The sequence below is a fragment of the Heteronotia binoei genome, chromosome 20 (assembly GCF_032191835.1).
Source record: "Heteronotia binoei isolate CCM8104 ecotype False Entrance Well chromosome 20, APGP_CSIRO_Hbin_v1, whole genome shotgun sequence".
Taxonomy (NCBI): Eukaryota; Metazoa; Chordata; class Lepidosauria; order Squamata; family Gekkonidae; genus Heteronotia; species Heteronotia binoei.
Window position 1 is genome coordinate 24,602,531 of NC_083242.1, and position 20,343 is coordinate 24,622,873.

Here is a 20,343-nt window from a genome sequence, read left to right on the forward strand (position 1 = left end):
GTGTTACAGTGTGTCTTAAAGTAATCTGTGTTGTAAAAATTTTAAAGGGCAGAGCCACCGAACATATGCAGAGTGCCTTTCCCTTAGCTACAACTCACCTTTGCTCATTAAAAACAGCACAGAATCTTGTGGTTATCAAGGGGTCACCTTGCTGTGAGTCCTTCCATGTTGGTTCAGTTTTATAACAATGGGATATTGTGCTTGTTTGTAGAGGCAGCTGGCTGGCTAATCACACATATTGTGCCTGGGTAACTTAAAAGCAATGGCCGTTTTCGCACTAGCGTTTGCTCCGGCGTAGCGCCCCATTTACCTCCGGATCTTCTCTTGGATTTCGCACATGTTGCTCCGGCGCTGCGCTTTGCTCCGGCGCTTCAGGGATTTTACGCCGGAGTATGTTTTTCAGCAAGTTGCCGGAGTTTCCGAAAACCTCCGGATCCACTCAGCGGAGTTTCCTGTGCGAAATCCATCCACGCCGGATCGACTGCTTTGGGGGCGTCACCCTCTCCCTTTCCGTCCTCCCACCCCATCCACCCGCTTGGCCAATCATCAGCCTTTCGCGGCGCTTCCCCAAAGTGCCGGCACGGCCATTTTTTTTTTAAAAAACTTCACAGTTTTGCGTAATAGCGATATTTCGAAATTAACAAATAGAAAAAAAAACCCCTCCTGGAATAGCCTCAATTGGCACTTCAATTGGTTTCGTTAGAATTTTTTTTTATTATTGACTTTAGTTGCGTTATTCCGCTGTTGCGTTATCTCGATAATGCGAAAACGACCATTGCTGGGGGGGGGGGGGGGGGAATGTAGTGCCGGTGCGGGCCAAAGCGTCCATGTGTGTGTGTTTTAAGAAGGGAATGCCTCCCTCAGCTGTGCCACCAGGATTTCTGGACCTGCACAAAATCGCCATGTATAAAATGGGAAGTTGGAGTCCTGCATTCTTCTCCCTGGCTACATTCCGCTCGGTTAGAAAGTAGACGCGAGCGAGCTCCTCACACGCGCCACAGAAGGGGAAGGAGAGAATGGAGCGGGGGGGGGGAGCTCTGGCAGCAGGAATCAGTCAGGTCCCCGTTGCAAGCGCCAGCCGGGGAGGGGAAAGAGAGCGGAGGAAATTTGGGGGGGGGGATCTAGTGCTTCAGAATTTGGGGGGGGGAATCTAGTGCTAGGATTCTCCACTGTGAATGCTTCCGTTAATACATAAAGGGCTGTGGAGGATTCTACAGCTGCAGCCAATCCATAAGCAGCAGCAGCACACGTGATGCGGTTTGTCCAAGAAATGAAGGGGAGGGAACAGCTCGATGTTACGTTAGTACGTCATTACGCAACCAGACTTGCGCTTAAAAAAAAAATGATTGACAGGGCATCGGACTCAAGCCGATGCCAGTGGGAAAACGATTTGAGCCGGGGCTTCAGGGAAGGCGACTCCGCAAAGAGTCACTAGTGGGAAAACGAGAAAAATGATCCGGACATAATTGCGCCGCGGAAAAAGGGGAGCAAACGCTAAGTGCGAAAACGGCCAATGTTTCCTCTAAGCTGAGTTAGTGTGAGCTAGCTCATAGATTTTTAGCCTCCAGTTCACACATTTTTGTCTTAGCTCAGGAAAAATGGCCCCAGAGCAAACTAATTTATGCAGTAGCTCACAATTTTAATCCCAGTAGCTCACAACGTTAATACCAGTAGCTCGCAAATTAGAATTTTTGTTTACAAGATTCTGAAGCTTAGAGGGAACATTGCTTATAAGTATTCATTTTCTCACTTTGAGATCTTTACCTCGTCCAAGGTTGTATTCTCAGAGACTACTGCTGCTTGTAGCCAGTTGCAACTGGAAGAAAAGGGGTGGGTGGGCACTGCTTCAATGGTAGAGAAAAAAGGCGCTTTTTACTCAAAAAGAATGGTCTGAACCAAGCTATATATATTGTTCAACCTTGAGTGTTCAGTTCTAGCAAGACGAAGTCCTGCATCCTGTAACAGCTTTAATAAGTTAATAAAGTTTCTATGATTTAGCAAACAGATCATTTATGAAGACTGGGCAGTACTTGACAGAGGTGCTTTAAGGCTGGCAGATTTATTGCATCACTAGGAGTAAGGCTTGTTGTGAATAGGGCTAGCGCTGGGTTTTCTGCCGCTGGAGGCAGACCCCAGCTCAGCGTCCCCCCTCATCTTTTAGAAAAAAAAAATTGCATGCACGGCACGGTGAAATCACAAAAACTGACATCATCAAGCCGGGCTCCCCCAGGCTTCCAGATCAGGGTGGGAGGTGGGGGGAGCTGACAGTTGTGTCCTGTGCACCTTGCAAAGCCCACGGGACGCAAGCCCCATCCCCTGCTCATCCTTCCTGCAACGCACAAAGACTGATGGGGGGCGGGGGAGCCGATGGTCACCTCCCAGGGGCGGTGGAGCTGATGGTCACCTCCCGTGCACCTTTCAAGGCGTGCAGGACACAAGCCCCGGCCTGGCTCGTTGGGGAGCGCCCAGCGGCGCCCCCAGGTGGGGTGGCACCCTAAGCAGCCGCCTACTCCCACGCGCCAGCTCTGGTTGTGAAGAAAAATACAATGAGCTCTAGAAAGAGACTCTGGGCAAGTGCTCACCATCCTTGCCACCTTCCCATCCCCCCACATGAAGGCATTGATCCCCCCACCACCGCCTCAAGGGGAGGTGATCTCTGCCCTCTAGACAGCAGTAGTAAATCTGAGTGACCTGTAGTGGTTTCCCTAAGAGGAAATGGCATTGTACCCGTCTGAACTCCACTCCTCCTCAAACCCCACCTTCTCCAGGTCCCACCCCTTAAATATTCAGGAATTTATTTATTTATTACTTTAAATTTCTATCCTGCCCTCTCCGCAAGTGGACTCAGGGCGGCTGACAACATTCATATTCTCAAGTTAAAGCCAATAAAAACCACTAAAACATAATTATAATTACAATTTAAACTTTTAAAAGCCATTTCGTGGTGCTGTGTCACTACAATATAAGCAAGTTCTTATTTTCTGACAGTGATCACCTAGAACTCTATATGATGTCGGGTGGCAGTTCTCTCCCGGTTAGATATTAAAGGCCTGTCGAAACAATTTGGTCTTACAGGCCCTGTGGAAAGTGGAGAGATCCCGCAGGGCCCTTATGGCCTCTGGGAGAGCATACCACAATTCTGGTGCTGCCACCGAGAAGGCCCTAGCTCGCGTCGAACGTAATCTAGCCTCCTTTGGTCCAGGGATGGACAATAGATTTTTTGTCCCTGAACGCAGTGCTCTCTGGGGAACATGTTGAGAAAGGCGGTCCTGCAGATAGACAGTTCCCTGACCATAAAGGGCTTTAAAGGTCAATATCAACACCTTGAAACAGACTCAGAACACAATAGGTAGCCAGTGCAGCTCTTTCAGCACTGGCCGAATGTGCTCTTATCGGGGGAGCCCCATTAACAGCTGTGCCGCAGCGTTCTGCACTAGCTGTGGTTTTCGAGTCAGTGTCAAGGGTAGCCTCATGTAGAGAGCATTACAGTGACCATGGCATTGATCACCATTGCTAAGTCGTCATGCTCCAGGAAAGGGGCCAACTGCCGCACCTGCCAAAGATGACAAAAGGCGGATCTACTAGTGGCTGCTACCTGGGCCTCCATTGTAAGAGAGGTCTCCAGGAGCACACCCAAGCTCTTGACCTTAGAGGCGGGTATTAGTGACACCCCGTCAAGAGCCGGCAGAAGGATCTCCCCTCCCAGACCACCATCCCAGATCAGGTAGAGAACCTCCGTCTTCATCGGATTCAGTTTCCGCCAACTCAGCCTGAGCCAAGATGCTACAGCTTGAAGAGCCAGGTCTAGGTTTTCTGGGGTACAGTCGGACTGGCCACCCATCAATAGATAGAGCTGGGTGTCATCTGCATATTTGTGACATCCCAGCCCATACCTCCTGACAATCTGGGCAAGGAGGCGCATATAGATGTTGAATAACATTGGGGACAGAACCGCACCCTGTGGCACACCACATATAAGCGGGTGCCTTTGGGATGATTCCTCCCCTATCACCACCCTTTGTCCCCGATCTTGGAGAAAAGAGGCCAACCACTGCAAGGCGGGCCCCTGAATCCCCATGTCGGCAAGGCTGTAGCTGATGGTCAACCGTATCAAATGCGGCTGACATCTAATAATAACAGCACTACTGAGCCACCCCGATCCAGATGTCAGGATCCTTCCTAACCGGAAGTTGGCAACCCTATCTCCTTCCCTTTATTTGCCCCTGTGCCTACAGCTTTCCATTGCCTTCACCCTCCCTGCAGCCTCTAAGTAATGTGTGTGTGGGGGAACCAAAGCAGCTTGCATCATTCTCCTCTCAAAACCCTGTGAGATGGGTTAGGCTGGAAGCCTGTGGGTGATCCAAAATCACCCAGTCAGCTTCCACAGCAAGAACCTGGGTCCAGCACACACCACTCTGAAGCCCTAACTCCTATGTCCTCCTCAAGCGGCACCTCAGAACCTGGAACTGGCAGCCATAGTCAGGAGTGACTATAATGAGTTCTGCCTCAGAGGCCTTTAAATGGGGGAATGACCTTTAAGATCAACAGTCCGATAACATTGTTGGACTTAAGTACCCTGCTTTTCTGTTCACCCTGCAAAGCAACCATTTTCCCCAGGGGAAAGTGATCTCTGCCATCTGAAGATTAGTTGTAATTCTGAGTTATCTTCAGCCCTCACCTGGAGATTGGCAGCAGTGGTTCCCTAGGAGGAAAGGGGCCTCTCCCTCAGATGCCTGTAGTGATACCTTAGGAATTTTTGACCAACCTGGAAAGGTATCACTAAAGGCCTCCAGGCGTGTGCCCCCCGGCCTTGCTGTCTTCCCACCCACATAAGTGAAGGCATTAATCCTCTTCAGACACACCTCAAGGGGAGGTGATCTCTGCCATCTGGAATTTCCTAACCTAGAGTTGGCAATCCTGCAGTCTCTACATGGGAAAAGGACTGTCTTCACGGGGGCAGGGACCAAGCGCCTGGAGATTGGCAACAGTGGTTCTCTGACAGGCAGACCTGGTCCGCTGTAAGAGACAGGAAGCCATTGCAAGCCTCCCTTTTGCTCCCTCTGTTTATCTGCTGGTGTTGAAGTGGCCCCTCCTTGCTGTGAACGAACATTCCATTTTTGTCAGTTGAAGAGATGTAGGAAGGTAGACAGAATTAAATAAAAAGACTGAAAGACGGATACAGAGAAAGAATGAGAGAAAGAACAGAAGGGGGAGGTAGAAGAAAGGGGGAGTGAGGAGTGAGAGAAAGAAAAATGAGAAGGGTGACGGGGCCCTGAGGAGAGGCAAGAGTGATCAGTAAGCCCCCAGGAGAACCTTTTAGCAGAGAACTGTCTCCCTCAGAGGTCAGTGGCCATCTTATGGTGATCTTGCCTGACGGGGCTGCTGGTGGATGGGGGAAAGCAGAATCAGCGAATGGCAAGGCAGAGGTGGATTGCAAGCCAGTTCTGCAAGAACGTGGGGAAGGCTGCAGTGGGCATGTGACAGGGCTACCCAATGCTAGTGGGAAGTGGTGACAGTGCCTGCCTATAGTTGGTGCAGTACCCGGTGGCTGCAACGAATCAGGATGCTGGGATTTGCCATCATGACTTCAGTTTTATGACTGAAGGATGATGATGATACACTTGTGTGGATCTCTTTCACCAGCTGCATCGCAAAGAGCTCAGTATACGTCATACACATACAAAATACAGGCTTACAGAAGGGTAACACTGGGGGATTAAAAGGATGAGCAATAAAACACACGTAGCGCATGTGGCATTTCTGTGCAAAATTCAAAAACGTGTGGGCTCAGTTTTTGCCAAGAAGCGGCTGGGTTACTCTGATGTTAGTCAAATAAATGAGAGTTTTCTGGCACTGTCAAGAGTAAAAAGTTTGTATTCTTTGCATGCTGGGATCCACTTTGTCAGACGCAAGGGGGGGGGGTCGTAGCTAGGAAAACGTTTATATATGAAGAACTTAAACAGCATATAAACTTAAGCAAACCATCTAAAGTGGGATGTAATTGTGTAAAGTTCAGATAAAGTGAATAAAAGTGCAGAGACCATGTTAGGAATCGGTAAGAGTTCAATTCCTCTATTTTGCTGCTCAACACCAATAGTGGCTGAGGAATTCCCATGTCATTCACAATAGCTGAAACTGGTGATAGCTTTCCATTTATTTAGGTGGATAACTGTGCCTGGCTTTTCTTCTCAATGGAGACGCAAAGCAATATGACCACATTGTTCTCCCTCCCTCCATTAATCCTCACAATAAGAACATAAGAGAAGCCATGTTGGATCAGGCCAATGGCCCATCCAGTCCAACACTCTGTGTCACACAGTGGCCAAAATACATACACACACACACACACACTGTGGCTAATAGCCACTGATGGACCTCTGCTCCATATTTTTATCCAATCCCCTCTTGAAGCTGGCTATGCTTATAGCCGCCAACACCTCCTGCGGCAGTGAATTCCACATGTTAATCACCCTTTGGGTGAAGAAGTACTTCCTTTTATCCGTTTTAACCTGACTACTCAGCAATTTCATCGAATGCCCACGAGTTCTTGTATTGTGAGAAAGGGAGAAAAGTACTTCTTTCTCTACTTTCTCCATAACAACAACCCTGTGAGGTAGGCTAGACTGAAAGTAAGTGGTCCCTAGTGAGCTAGAGATTTGAACCTTGCTCCCTGAGAGCCTTCTGAGATGTTAATTTCACAAGACCTTGTGCTATACTGATTCCCTTAGTCATGCTAAGCATTTTAAGACAGGTCTGCAATGTGTAAAAGGTCTAAATGTTCACATTCCCCCCCCCCCCATGTGAAGCAATATGGGGTGGGCGGAGGGGTTAGGACTTAAGCTAATGAGTACTAATTAGGAAGAATTAATTTAATTCCATGAGGAGAGGGGGTAATAGGAGGGCGGCCTCTTTAAAAACGAAATGGCTCCTCTGGAGCTCCCTTCCTTGGCTGTGACTGTGGTTGCTATGGTGACAGTTGCTGCCGCTGCTAACTGTACTCTGGGCCCAGAAGAGTAGCAGGAGCTTAGGAATAGTTTTTACTTTTGTTAAGTGAGAGACAGATATGCCTGAGGGAGGCAACCCCTCGGCAACTAGAGAGAAAAATCAAGTGTGTGTGTGTGTGTGTGGGGAGGGGGAGCAGTATCTGTCTTCCAGATGTGTGCATTTTTATTTGTGACTACTAAGTGAATTTTGCTTGAGTGTCATTGTTAGCCCTTTTCCCCCCCTCTTTCGCTGCTCGAGCTGTGAGACTGCAGGAAACCTTAATTTTGGTCCAATTTTAGCAGCAGCAATGGGAAAAGATAAGAAGAAAAATGGCAAAAAAGGAGAAAAAGGAGCAGCGGCCATTGTCCACGAACCTGTTCGGGAGTCTGCTGTTTCTTTACATTCGTTGACAGCGACTGGTGGTCAGGCTGAGGATCATCAGGTCAGCTCAGGACTCCAAGAGGAGATCAAACCCTGTGAAGAGCCCCCGTCCCTTGAACCGGTGGAATATGAGGAACCCATTCTCACCCAACTCATTGTAGAAAGGTGAAACCAGAAGCTTGCCTAGAAACTGAGAGACCAAATTAATATGTGCAGCTTGAAAACAGGTTTTTATTGCTTTTGCTTACTAATCCTGGCCCTCCTTGGAGGATCTCAAGGCAGTATATATTGTTCTAGGATTCCTGTGAGGTAGGTTGAGAGTGATTGGCCCAAGGTCAACCAGCAAGCTTCCTGACAGAATGGAGGATTTGAACACAGGTCCCTCAAATCCTAGTTGTATACTTTAACTGCTGATAGCGTATCATTTGACAGCTTTGCTAAAGGAATTTGAATCTAGTCAATGGATGTATTCTGCATTTTATGGAAGAGAGGCGGGATATAACTTGGACAAATAAATAAAGCTTCTTTTGTAACTCCTGCTGCTAGCCTGCTCATATAAGAGAAAGCTTGGAAAGTTTTTGTATCGGGAGAAGGGTTGTTGAGTTCAAAGAGAGTGTTGTGAGAACTACACAAGTGAAAAAAAATTACTATCATTGTTCCACAGCTCTATTGTAAGAAAAGGTGCTTTTATTATATATGTTCCTTTTTCAGGCTTTTAAGTATTTTGTTTACTAATTATGTGGATTTATTCATTGTTAGCTTTCATCTTTAGCTTGTTTTCTCTGTAGCTATGAAGGAGATAAAGTCCATGGACTGTATGAGGGAGAAGGACTAGCAAAATTCCAAGGAGGAAATGTATACCAAGTGAGTATAACACTGGGCTATGTATGTTACATTTAGATATGTGGGTTGTACCTTTGACAGGCGTTAAATGTAATGGTCTGGTTTAATCCTTTGGAAATTTCTGATGGAACCCACCCTAAGCCTGCTTTGTGGGAAAGGTGGGATATATAAATCTAATAAATAAATGGGGGAATGATTTCCTGTGATGACTTTTCCCTCCTGTGGCAATTTTTTTGTGGAGGGGGCCAGAACATTGCATCTTACTATGTTTTTCAATAGTGTGCTTAATGGCAATTTTGCAACAGTGATATGCTGCTTTCAGGAACATGGCCAGTTGATGCTTTTTCATATAAAAGACACAGGAGGAGCCAGGCCTCAAGTACAAGCTGCAATTAGTGGTTGGTTTGTTGTTTATTGTACCAAGTATGCATCTTTCTAATAAATTGCTCTAAAAATATTTCTTGTCTCAGCAGTGAGGAAGTCTCAGGTCATGTCTGCTGTTCCCACAGCTCCATAGGTGTAAAATGGCTTTTGTGTATAATAGCCAAAAACTGGACCACCTAAGCCTGGCCATGCCCCTAACTCCACCCCCTCCTGCGCCTGAGCGCCATGCTCTGCCACACTTCCGCCAACGCTTGGGCGCAGCCCTCAGGTGCTGCTGCTCTCAGGCAGAGTGGCGCTCTGGCAGCCCCACACACACGTTAACTCCCTTCTGCTGTGGTGGAGCCAGACTTACGTGGGCACAAATGCTACTCACGCTAACATAGTGGATCATCTAACTTTCAGGCCCCCCCCCCAGGATTGTGCTCTGAGACTACTAAAGGAATAAGTACTTTGTGGGTCGCATTTAAATCTTTAACAGTTGAAAACAGAATTAACCTCCTGAAATCAGGTTGAGCATTGGCTCTGACCAGTTCACATAATAGAACAGCAGTAAGCTGACTTTAGTTTGGCATGTTCTATATTTTTAGGTTGAATCCCTGAAGTTCTGATGAGTTTTCAAAGCGAGTGCATATTGGGGCTCTCTAATCACTTAAGGCACCATTCATTTGCATTAAGTGATTCCGATTCTCACTGAAATACATTGGAAGGTTCAGGCATTTAATCCAGTGGCCTTCTCGCTAAAGTTCAAGTGAGCACTATGAGATCCACTATACAGAGGCTAGTGATCCTTTACAACCTAGCTTTGTGCCTATCTCCGGAGCAGGAGAACAGTTTAGGATAAACTTGCTTTGTTCCAAGGTTCGGAATCAGAATGAAAAAGTAGGGTCCTTTTGCTATTGATTGTTGCAGGCCTTTGAGGTTTTGTCTTTTGTTATTTTTTAAAGAGCAGTTGTGCCCAAAGTGCAGAACAGAAACAACAACAACAAAAATACTGAGCTTATTTTTCATTTTGAAGGGCATGTTTTCAGAAGGTCTCATGCATGGACAAGGAGCATATACATGGGCTGATGGTGTGAAGTACGAGGTAAGGAGGTGGCATTTTATTTTATTTACCTTCGATTTATATCCCGCCCATTTCAAGAGCGGACTCGGCATGACGCAGAGCTTCATTACAGTCACTTGTTCTGAACATGAGCATGTTGGGCTCTCTGGTTCAAGAGGAACGTGTTGTTGGGAGTTCAATGATCAAAACTCCCAAGCTGTTCTTCTCCTGAAATAGCAGTCATGGGAGGCCTTGACCAGTCCTCTGGCACAGGGCAGGGGAGGGGAAGGCATGTTTATTTCTTTGTCCCAATGTGAAACATTCACATAGTAGCGAGAGAGAATGCAGAAAGTATATGAGCCTACAGTGCCTTCTTGATCCTTTAGCCATTGAAGACAGCTTAGGCTTCCAGGCATTGATCAGTTCCGCAGGGCCTGCAAGACCACCCTTTTTAAACTTGCACACTTGGACTGCTAAGAAGATCGGTAATTAAAGATCCGCCAATGCGGTTTGAAGACCTATACCGCTGAATAACTGTACTTATTGGATTGGTTTTAATGTTATTAAGTTTAATGTTTTAATGCTTTATATTGTTAAATCTAAAGGTTTTTATCTACTATTGTATGTTTTTATAAAATGTTGTTAGCCGCCCTGGGCCTGCCGAGGTGGGGAGGGCGGGATATAAATAAAAATTATTATTATTATTATTATTATTATTATTGGGGTTTGTCAGGGGTAGGGAACGTTGGCTCTCCAGATGTTTTTTTTGCCTACAACTCCCATCAGCCCCAGCCATTGGCCATGCTGGCTGGGGCTGATGGGAGTTGTAGGCAAAAAACATCTGGAAAGCCAACGTTCCCTACCCCTGATAGTCTGGATTTTGAGTCATTTTTATCACCCCTGTAATATCCTAGAAGGCACTATTTGGCAAGCGTTGTTGAGATTTTCCAGATGACAGTCCATCCTGAAGGGCCTTTTCATCTGCATCTTTTTACAGACAAAACAGAACAGTCCTTTTGGTTTTAGCTGTCAGTCTGTATCTGATGTGTTCATCCCTTCAGGGAAACTTTGTGAAGAATGTTCAGATGCATCGTGGCAGTTACACTTGGCCTGACGGCAGCGTCTATGAAGGCGAGGTGAAGAACGGCATCAGGCATGGCTTCGGCATTTACAAGTGTGGCTCTTACCCTGTTTCGTACGTTGGCCAGTGGTTTGAAGGCAAAAGACATGGCAAGGTAACAAAACCACACTGGAAGAAACATCAAGGTTTTCTGAATGAAACACATCAGGGTCAGGAACGGTGACCTGGCAAATGATTAAAAGTGTTGGTGCCTAAGAGTTTAAAGTGTTTTTACAATTGACTTTTTAGGGCACCATTTATTACAACCAGGAGGGCTCTTCTTGGTATGAAGGAGACTTTGTAAACAATATCAAAAGTGGATGGGGAATAAGATGGTAAGTCCTCTCCCTTCAAATCTTCCTTTTTTTCTGGTTGTGTTTTTGAATTTTCAGCTGTAGGAAGCTAATATCTTCTGATGATTAGTATGTTGAAATGCCACCCTTCCTCCATGTAGCATAGGCTCCTTTCCCCCATTGCTTATAACAGTTCTATGCGGTTGGTTAAACTGAGGAAGAGTGACAGGACTACACTGAACTTCATGTCAGCCTTGACCTCCATTCGCATCAAGCGTGCCAGCTGCTACACTTTAAGGCAGGGGTCCCCAATACTTTTCAGCCTGTGGGCAACCTTTAAAACTCTGACACAGTGTCATTGACACAACCACAAAATGGTTGCCCAAAGAGACAAGCTAACTGCAAAATGTCAGGAAGTGAGATTATGCATAGCTCTAACAGGAAGTCCACCATTTCAGGCAGAAGCTCTGGCAGTCCTTTTGCCTTTTTTGCTGAACTGAAAGGAAATCAAAACATTCCTATATAAAACCGCCGTTGGTCTATTTAAAAGCCATCTTGCTCAATACTGTTGGCACAGTTGGCTTTCTTGTTGATTTGTTCACCTAATAGCTATAAGTCTAGCAATATCTATGAAGGCCAATGGGAGAGAGATGTGCGCCATGGCGAAGGCCGGATGAGGTGGTTGACAACAAATCAGGAATATACAGGACAATGGGTGAACGGAATACAGGTAGGGCTCAAATTTTGAAACAGTTTGGTAAAAGTCCAGAACTTGCATCTCCTTTGGGGGAGGGGCCATGGCTTTAATGAAACATGGCCATATCAATCACACACCCCTCCCAATATCTTTCTAGAAACAGTAGTTAAGGGGGCCATGACAAAAAGCTGGGAGAGTCAGACCTCCTCCGCACCCTCTATAATTTGAGCTGTGCATTTTACATCCCATTTCTCCAGCCATTCCAGGTGGCTTACAAACACAACATTCTAACTGAAAATAATGAAAAGGCACCATAGACATCAAAAATAGTAAAAAAAAAATGTATTTCTATGAAATAGATGAGGTTGGAAGAGGTGTGCTAGTCTTACAAGCCCTGCCGACAGCCTGCTGATTTTGGGTTAGGGTTAGAGTTGGAACTACATTTTATCCCCTCACTTTGGCCTTAGAGAAATAGCACCTTCTGGCTGTCTCTGATGGTTTGTTTTTCCAGTCCAAAGCACCAATGGAAAAGGGAGGAGGTAGTATCTGGCAGATGAGAATCAATATCTAACCTATTAAGAGGAGCTGCAGAGGGCAACCTTCTTGGGCATCAGGTTTCACAGAAAAGAGGAATGTTCCTAAAGTATATTTTGGTTCAACAAAGGTCCTAAGGCAAGTAGGGTGGTTTTCACTTCACCCAGAGATTTCTTTGTAACAAATGCTTACAAACCATGCTGTGAATTTTGATGCTGTTCATCTAATTAGAGTATGCTGAAAAGATCTCCCATCAGATATTTTTTAAAATCTTTTCCAGCATGGGTATGGCACTCACACTTGGTATCTGAAGAGAATACCTGGGTCACAATATCCCTTAAGGAATGAATATGTTGGAAACTTTGTCAATGGGGATCGCCATGGGCATGGAAAGTTCTTCTTTGCCAGTGGAGCCACGTATGATGGAGAGTGGGTTTTCAATAAAAAGCATGGCATGGTAAGAAAGCTGTCAAATTATCAATCGTTGGAATGGCTGTTTTAAACTCTGAGGGAGGGAAGGCAGAGCTGTTTTAATTTTGTGTCACAAAATGCTTGCGTGCCATTTTATGATAAAATTGCATGAAATACAGATCTTTCAAATAAGCCACAGTATTTCTCAACACATAGCAGCTGCCTTCTATCACATGTGTGTGTGTGTAGCCAGTTTCCAGAATTCAGTTCATTCTCCCATCGTTTCCTCATGTACCAGAGTGCCCAAGAATAAGGACCCTGGGTAGAACTACTCTTCAAGGAAGAAAGATCCTGGTGACCTGAACAAACACATCTCAATGAAGTGCAAACTGTTAAAGCTAGCATACTACATAAGGCAAATAACATAGTAATTACAAAAAGTAGCAAACCATTGAGTTCACAGCTCAACAGTTCAATATCTAAAGCAATATACAAGGGCTTTCCTTGTATGTGGATGGTTGAGCTCTTTTATGTATATTGGAGCTCTTGAAAACCTGATACTTCTTCTCAATTAATTGCTTATTATGTATATTGCTAATTCAGTATGTGAATGATGTAATAGTAAGCTGCATCTTGTTTAACTGTGCTAGACCAATCAGGCTGTAGGTTTGAACCTCTTTTTGGTTTGGTGTAATGGTTAAGTGTGCAGACTCTTATCTGGGAGAACTGGGTTTGATTCCCCACTCCCCCACTTGCACCTGCTAGCATGGCCTTGGGTCTGCCATAGCTCTGGCAGAGGTTGTCTTTGAAAGGGCAGCTGCTGTGAGAGCCCTCTCCAGCCCCACCCACCTCACAGGGTGTCTGTTGTGGGGGAGGAAGGGAAAGGAGATTGTGAGCCGCTATCAGACTCTGTCCTTGAAAGGGCAGCTGCTGTGAGAGCCCTCTACAGCCCCACCAACCTCACAGGGTGTCTGTTGTGGGGGAGGAAGGTAAAGGAGATTGTGAGTCGCTCTGAGACTCTGTCCTTGAAAGGGCAGCTGCTGTGAGAGCCCTCTCCAGCCCCACCCACCTCAGAGGGTGTCTGTTGTGGGGGAGGAAGGTAAAGGAGATTGTGAGCCCTTATGAGACTCTGTCCTTGAAAGGGCAGTTGCTGGGAGAGCCCTCTCCAGCCCCACCCACCTCACAGGGTGTCTGTTGTGGGGGAGGAAGGTAAAGGAGATTGTGAGCCGCTCTGAGACTCTTCAGAGTGGAGGGCGGGATAGAAATCCAATATCATCTTCTTCTTCTTCTTTTTGTTTTTCTCTCTCTCCAGGGTAAGCTTGTGTTCAAGAATGGGCGTGTTTACGAAGGTGAATTTATAAACGATCATATAGCAGAGTACCCAGCTTTTCAGCTTGATGATATGAACGCACAGAATCTGAGTGGCATTTGCAATCCCTTTGGCACTGGTGAGTGGATTGAATTGCAACAGGAGGGCAAAAATAAGCATCTATTCACCCAGTAATTTATAGGTAATCTGTTTTTTCATGATTTATTTGTGAAACACAGATGCTCATAATAAGTGAGCATCAGCAGAGTCGAGCATAGTGATCTTCGCCCATGGTATGAACTGTGGCTCAGTAGCAAAGCATCTGCTTGGCATCCCAGGTTGCATCTCTGCCATCTCCAATTGAAAGGATCAGGCAGCTGACAATGCAAAAGGTCTCAGGCTAAGACCCCGGAGAGGAGCTGCCAGTCAGAGCAGGCAAGACTGAACTCAGTAGTCTGATCCAGTAGCAGGCAGTTTTATGCTTGCATATGAACTCAGCAGCACAACTAGTCTTATAATTAGCTAAACTGAGAAATTTTATTTGTGGCAAATTAATTTGGGAAGTGTATCTATTTATTGGTGGGGTTTTATAATTAAGGAGCCTTTAGAATTAGACTTAATTAATTTTTAGCTAATTATTTATTGGGAAGATTGGGTGGGGCTTTTAACTAAATAACTATTAGGGTGATTGGCAGATTGGTTCATAAATAGATCGGTTGAGAGGAGGAGGGTTGGAGGAGGGGGCAGTTCAGCCTCAATTATTTCATCAGTGGAGCGGACACAACTAGGAGATGACTGGCCTGGGGATCCCAGTACTCCTGGGGAGGGGAAGGTATGACGGTGGGACTAGGCGGAATTATAAGGGAAGGGGGTTGAGACACAACAGGGCTCGACCCCCTTCCAGCCTACGTCCCATCCCGACGGTGGCAAGTAGTAGGGCCAGAGTAAATTACCCGCCTCCGTCACTGGTGTTATGTAATGCCAGGTCCATCAATAATAAGATCTCTACCCTTCGGGAGTTCCTGTTCGAACAGGATATGGACCTGGCATGCGTGACCGAGACCTGGGTGCACGAAGGGGAGACTGTAGCTCTCTCCCAGTTGGTTCCCCCAGGATTCTCGGTCGTTCACCAGTCCCGGACTAGCGGGCGGGGGGGAGGGGTGGCTATACTCATACGAGAGGCTTACTCCTTTCGGGCCCTCCCGCCTCCGGAGATCGGGGGCATTGAATGTGCCGGTTTGGCGTGGGACGTTGGGGAGGGGTTGGCGGTTTGGCTGGTGTACCGACCGCCTAACGCACCAGCCGGCGCCTTACCATCCCTGATGGAGGCCGTAGCAGGCTGGGCATTGGAGTACCCAAGGCTTTTGATCCTGGGTGACTTCAATGTCCATGCCGATGACATGTCCTCTAGTCAGGCGATGGACCTAGTGTCATCCATGGCGACGCTAGGACTCTCCCAGTTTGTTACAACGCCTACCCACCAGGCGGGGCACATGCTAGACCTGATCTTCGCGGCGGGAATTTTAGTGGACGATATTACTGCTCAGACAGTGCCATGGTCGGACCACTATGCCCTTAAGGCTCGTATGAATATCCCACCCCAAGCCCGTTTAGGCGGCGAGCCTATTTTAGCTCGCCCGCGGAGCCAGATGGACCCCGAACGGTTCCAGATGGCTCTACGGGATCCCTGGCCCTCTGGCAACTCTCTCGATGACCTGGTGGAGTCCTGGAATGATAGGCTCTCCAGGGCCATCGATGAGATTGCACCTAGACGTCCTCTGCGCCCTCGCCTAAAGCTAGCACCCTGGTATAACCAGGAGTTGCGGCAACTAAAGCGAGGACTCAGACGACTAGAGAGGCAATGGCGGTGTACTCGAGACGAAGCGACTAGAACATCTTATAGAGAATGTATGAAGTCCTATGAGATGGCAGTCAAAGCCGCAAAGAAAACATACTTTGCGGCTAAGATTGCATCTGCAACTTCGCGCCCGGCACAATTGTTCAACATAATTCGGACTCTTATAACGCTGCCACAGGGCAGCCCAAACGTTAGTCAATTGGAAATAGGCTGTGAGGCTTTTGCGAAATTTTTTGCAGATAAAGTCGCGTCGCTCCGCCGCGACACCCCCGCCATATTGGAGACAGTATCCGAACCCGAGGCTCCTTGCCTGTCTTCAGATTGTATTCTGGATGGTTTCGGCGCTCTCAGCTTGGAGGAAGTTGACAGGATCCTCTTGTCTGCACGCCCTACAACTTGCAATTCGGACCCTTGCCCCTCCTGGCTTATTAAATCTTGCCAGAGGGAGCTTAGGTATCCTATACGGGATATCATAAATAGATCCCTGATGGAAGGGCAATTTCCAACGCCTCTTAAGGAGGCAGTGGTCCGTCCCCTCTTAAAAAAACCAACACTGGATCCGGCCGAATTGGCACACTATCGGCCGGTCTCGAATTTACCCTTTTTGGGTAAACTCATTGAGAGGGCAGTGGCGTTGCAACTACAGAGTTTCCTGGAGGATGCTTCCGTCCTTGACTCTCATCAGTCGGGCTTCCGCCCAGGTCATGGGACGGAGACAGTGCTGGTTGCCCTGGTGGATGATCTCCAGCGGCATCTGGACCGAGGCGGCTCGGCGGTACTGATGCTGTTAGACCTGTCGGCAGCGTTCGACACGGTCGACCATCGGTTGCTGACTTGCCGTCTTGCCGACGTGGGGATTCAGGGGTTGGCTTTACAATGGCTTACCTCTTTCCTCAAAGGTCGGGGACAAAGAGTGGCGATTGGGGGTGAATTGTCCCAAAGATACCCGCTGGATTGCGGGGTCCCTCAGGGAGCAGTTCTATCCCCGATGTTGTTTAACATCTATATGCGCCCTCTTACCCAGATTGCCCGGAGATATGGGCTGGGTTGCCACCAGTACGCTGATGACACCCAGCTCTATCTACTTATGGACGGCCGGCCTGCCTGTGTCCCAGAAAACCTGGACCTGGCATTGCAGGCCGTGTCTAGATGGCTCAGGCTGAGCGGGCTGAAGCTAAATCCGACGAAGACAGAGGTCCTTTGCCTGGGTCGCCGTGGTCCAGGGAGGGAGATTCCCTTACCGGCCCTCGATGGTGTGCCTCTGTCAGCGGCACACAGGGTTAGGAGCCTGGGGGTGCTACTGGAGCCTACCCTAACTATGGAGGCCCAGATAGCAGCCACTGCCAAGTCCGCATTTTTTCATCTTAGGCGGGCAAGGCAGTTGGCCCCTTTCCTGGAGGGCGACGACCTGGCAACAGTGATCCATGCAACGGTCACCTCGAGGCTGGATTACTGCAATGCCCTCTACATGGGGCTGCCCTTGTGCCGAACCCGGAAGTTGCAGCTAGTGCAGAATGCCGCTGCCCGGCTGTTGTTAGGGCTCCCTAGACGGGAGCACATCCAGCCGGGGCTTCGAGGACTGCACTGGCTGCCGATAACATACCGAGTTCGGTACAAGGTGCTGGTTATGACCTTTAAAGCCCTTTATGGTCTGGGACCTGCCTACCTTAGGGACCGTCTCTCCCCACATGTCCCCCAGAGAGTGCTGAGGTCGGGGTCTCAGAACCTCCTTATAATCCCTGGGCCAAAGGAGGCCCGTCTGAAAGCGACCAGGGACAGGGCCTTCTCGATTGCAGCTCCCTGTTGGTGGAATCAGCTCCCGGAGGAGGTGAGGGCCCTGCGGAACCTTGAACAGTTCCGCAGGGCCTGTAAAACAACCCTCTTCCGGTTGGCATATAATTAACTGTGAGCAGAATGCCTGATTATTAAATCTTAAACATCAGATTACCGAATATTGGAAATTTGAAGGACTGATTTAAGTAATAGTAGCATAGTGTATATCGATGTGAGTTTTATGTATTTTTAGGCTTTTATGTATTTTATTGTATAATTTTAATTGTATTTAAATCGACCTTTGTTAGCTTTTATTGTTGTAAGCCGCCCTGAGCCCACCTCGGTGGGGTAGGGCGGGATATAAATCGAATAAAGTAAAGTAAAGTAAAGTAAAGTATACCTGGGCAGGCATCTGTGTGAGTCTTCTCCACGCAGGGCATCAATTAATTTCTCACGTTCATTGCCAAAAAAAATTGATGGTGGCTGTGACAGAACGGCCCTGGTTTGCCTATCAGACCCCGTTGCCCTTTTTGGAGGGAGCTATTTCTCCTCCGGACACTTGGGCTCGCTACCACCACCTGCTCAGTCTAGGGGGTTGGATTGAGAGGAACAGGACTCCCAAGCCCCCTCTCCAGCTCTGAGGCCAGGCCTCAAGGTCCTCTGCCACCCTGTACTTGGCTATCACAGAGACCACAGCACTTCTTCGGGGAACCCCTGGAGGATTGGCACCTTATCCAACCACAGGCCTTCCCCCTTTCCCCGGGGCCCCCTTCATAAAGCGTGGTCTAAAGCGGTTGGGGATCTATGTGGTACAAAGTTTGACTGCCAGCATTCAAAACAGTAAAAATATTTAATTAGAAGAGAAAAAGAAAAGAAAAAAAACAAAAGCAGTTGCATGTAAAAGTTTAGCACAGCACCCAAACAGCAACCAGAATGACAAATAAAAGGTGGATTTAAACGCATCCTCCCGTCCCTGGTCTAGACTTGCCCTGCCTTGTGGATGACTTATGCGGTCTGACTGCCTGGGGTCCTCTTCCTCTTGAGTAGGCCTCTCCCACAGTCAGGAGCCCACAGACTGACAAGCTCTCTCCTTGAGGGCCAGCTGAGAACTGACCTTTTCCCGCCTCACTTCAATAAAACAAAAGAACTTCCTGCCCCTCTAGAGGGCTTTCCCCCTAGAGTTGATGGTTTAACTCCAGAAGGGGGGAGGGAGTGAAGGGAAGGCTAGGCCACAAAGCCTGCCTTAGGAGTTTCATGTTCCCTCCCAACCAAGCACCACCATTAACTAAGATGGCGTTTCTCCACAGTGGCTGCTGACTGAGATAGGTTTTAAGGGGACTGGATAATTCATGAAAGAATTATGTTAGCTGCTTTAAATATTCAGAGAGAGTGTAGCAGTTGGAGGGGAGGGAGGAGTCATTACCTTGCTCCTTTGCTTTGGAGGGGGTGCTTCCTAGGGGCATCTGTTTGGTCACTGTGGGAAATATCATGATGGACTAGATGGATCTTTGGTTAAATGCTTTACATTTTGTCCTTCCATCCTTTATTGTGTGTGTGTGTGTGTGTGTGTGTGTGTGTGTGTGTGAGAGAGAGAGAGAGAGGGCAGTGGGGCAGACTATACATTAAGTAAAAAAAAAATAGCCTGCAAGATACCATACAAATATCAAAATATATACATTAAGCACAGTTTAGGCATTTATACATATATCTAGATGGGTAGCTGTATTTGTCTGTTGCAGTAGAAAAGAGCAAGTATCCAGGAGCCTAAAAAGATTGGTGGCTGGGTAGGAGCTTCTGTGAGTCACTGCTCACTTCCTCAGATACAGTGTTAGTCTTCAGATACAATGGACAGTGACTCATGGAAGCTTATACTCTGCCATAAGTTTTGTTAGTTTTTAAGGTTCTACTGGAAACTTGCTATTTTCTATTGCTATATATATCTCTGTTCATTTTTCACACATCCCACCACCCAATTCACAACTTCCCATTGTTTTCTAATTTTGTAATCCCTTTTTCCACTCTTTCCATTGTTTGCAGTATGTATGATCAGAGCTTTTTTTGAGCAGGAATGTACAGGATCAAAGTTCCAGCTGGCTTGGTGTCAGGGGGTGTGGCTTAATATGTAAATGATTCCGGCTGGGCTTTTTCTACAGAAAGCCCTATGTGAAACAATGGTGACATCAGGGGGTGTGGCCTAATATGCAAATGAGTTCCTGCTGGGCTTTTTCAGTAGATACTGATACTGTTTTTTCTGCATTGTATTCTAATTCTGTAATCCGTCTTGAGTCTCAGCGAGAAAGACAGGTCATATATGAAGTTAAAAAACAAACAGTCCACCAGGTACTGTACAAATTGCATCTGCACTGCAGCAGTTGGCCACTGTGCAACCCTGGAGCTGCCAGTCAGCTCGCTAAGGGCTAAGCTATGCTGTGGCAAAAGGGGGGAAAAGCGTAGCTGGTTGCTTGCAAGGTCATATCCATGGCGATTCCTCTGCAGTGTAGCCTCCATACTGTCGAGGTGATTGCGTACTGGGGGGGGGCGGGCTTGGCCATAGTGGGGGAAGACTTAATTTTCACAATCCATGGGTGTCTATGAACTACACCATGTTTTTTGTCGGCATAACTTTCTGCCTCGGTCAGGGGACGTTCCCAGGCTGAATGTTGCTCAGGGAGCTGACACTAACTCTGGCTGCACCCCCAGCACTTCCCACAACC

At 47.3% G+C, this 20,343-nt stretch overlaps 1 protein-coding gene across 1 annotated transcript in view; it reads left to right on the top strand.

Moving 5' to 3' along the window:
- Nucleotides 1-7,256: 7,256 nt before the first annotated feature.
- LOC132588532 (radial spoke head 10 homolog B2-like) overlaps nt 7,257-20,343 on the top strand; it is a 51,180-nt gene continuing 38,093 nt past the window's right edge. The window contains exons 1-8 of the mRNA XM_060260947.1: nt 7,257-7,530; nt 8,154-8,229; nt 9,608-9,676; nt 10,696-10,869; nt 11,004-11,089; nt 11,657-11,777; nt 12,559-12,735; nt 14,002-14,137. Coding sequence (XP_060116930.1) covers nt 7,292-7,530; nt 8,154-8,229; nt 9,608-9,676; nt 10,696-10,869; nt 11,004-11,089; nt 11,657-11,777; nt 12,559-12,735; nt 14,002-14,137 — 1,078 coding nt within the window. The 5' untranslated portion in view covers nt 7,257-7,291. The remainder of the gene's footprint in view (nt 7,531-8,153; nt 8,230-9,607; nt 9,677-10,695; nt 10,870-11,003; nt 11,090-11,656; nt 11,778-12,558; nt 12,736-14,001; nt 14,138-20,343) is intronic.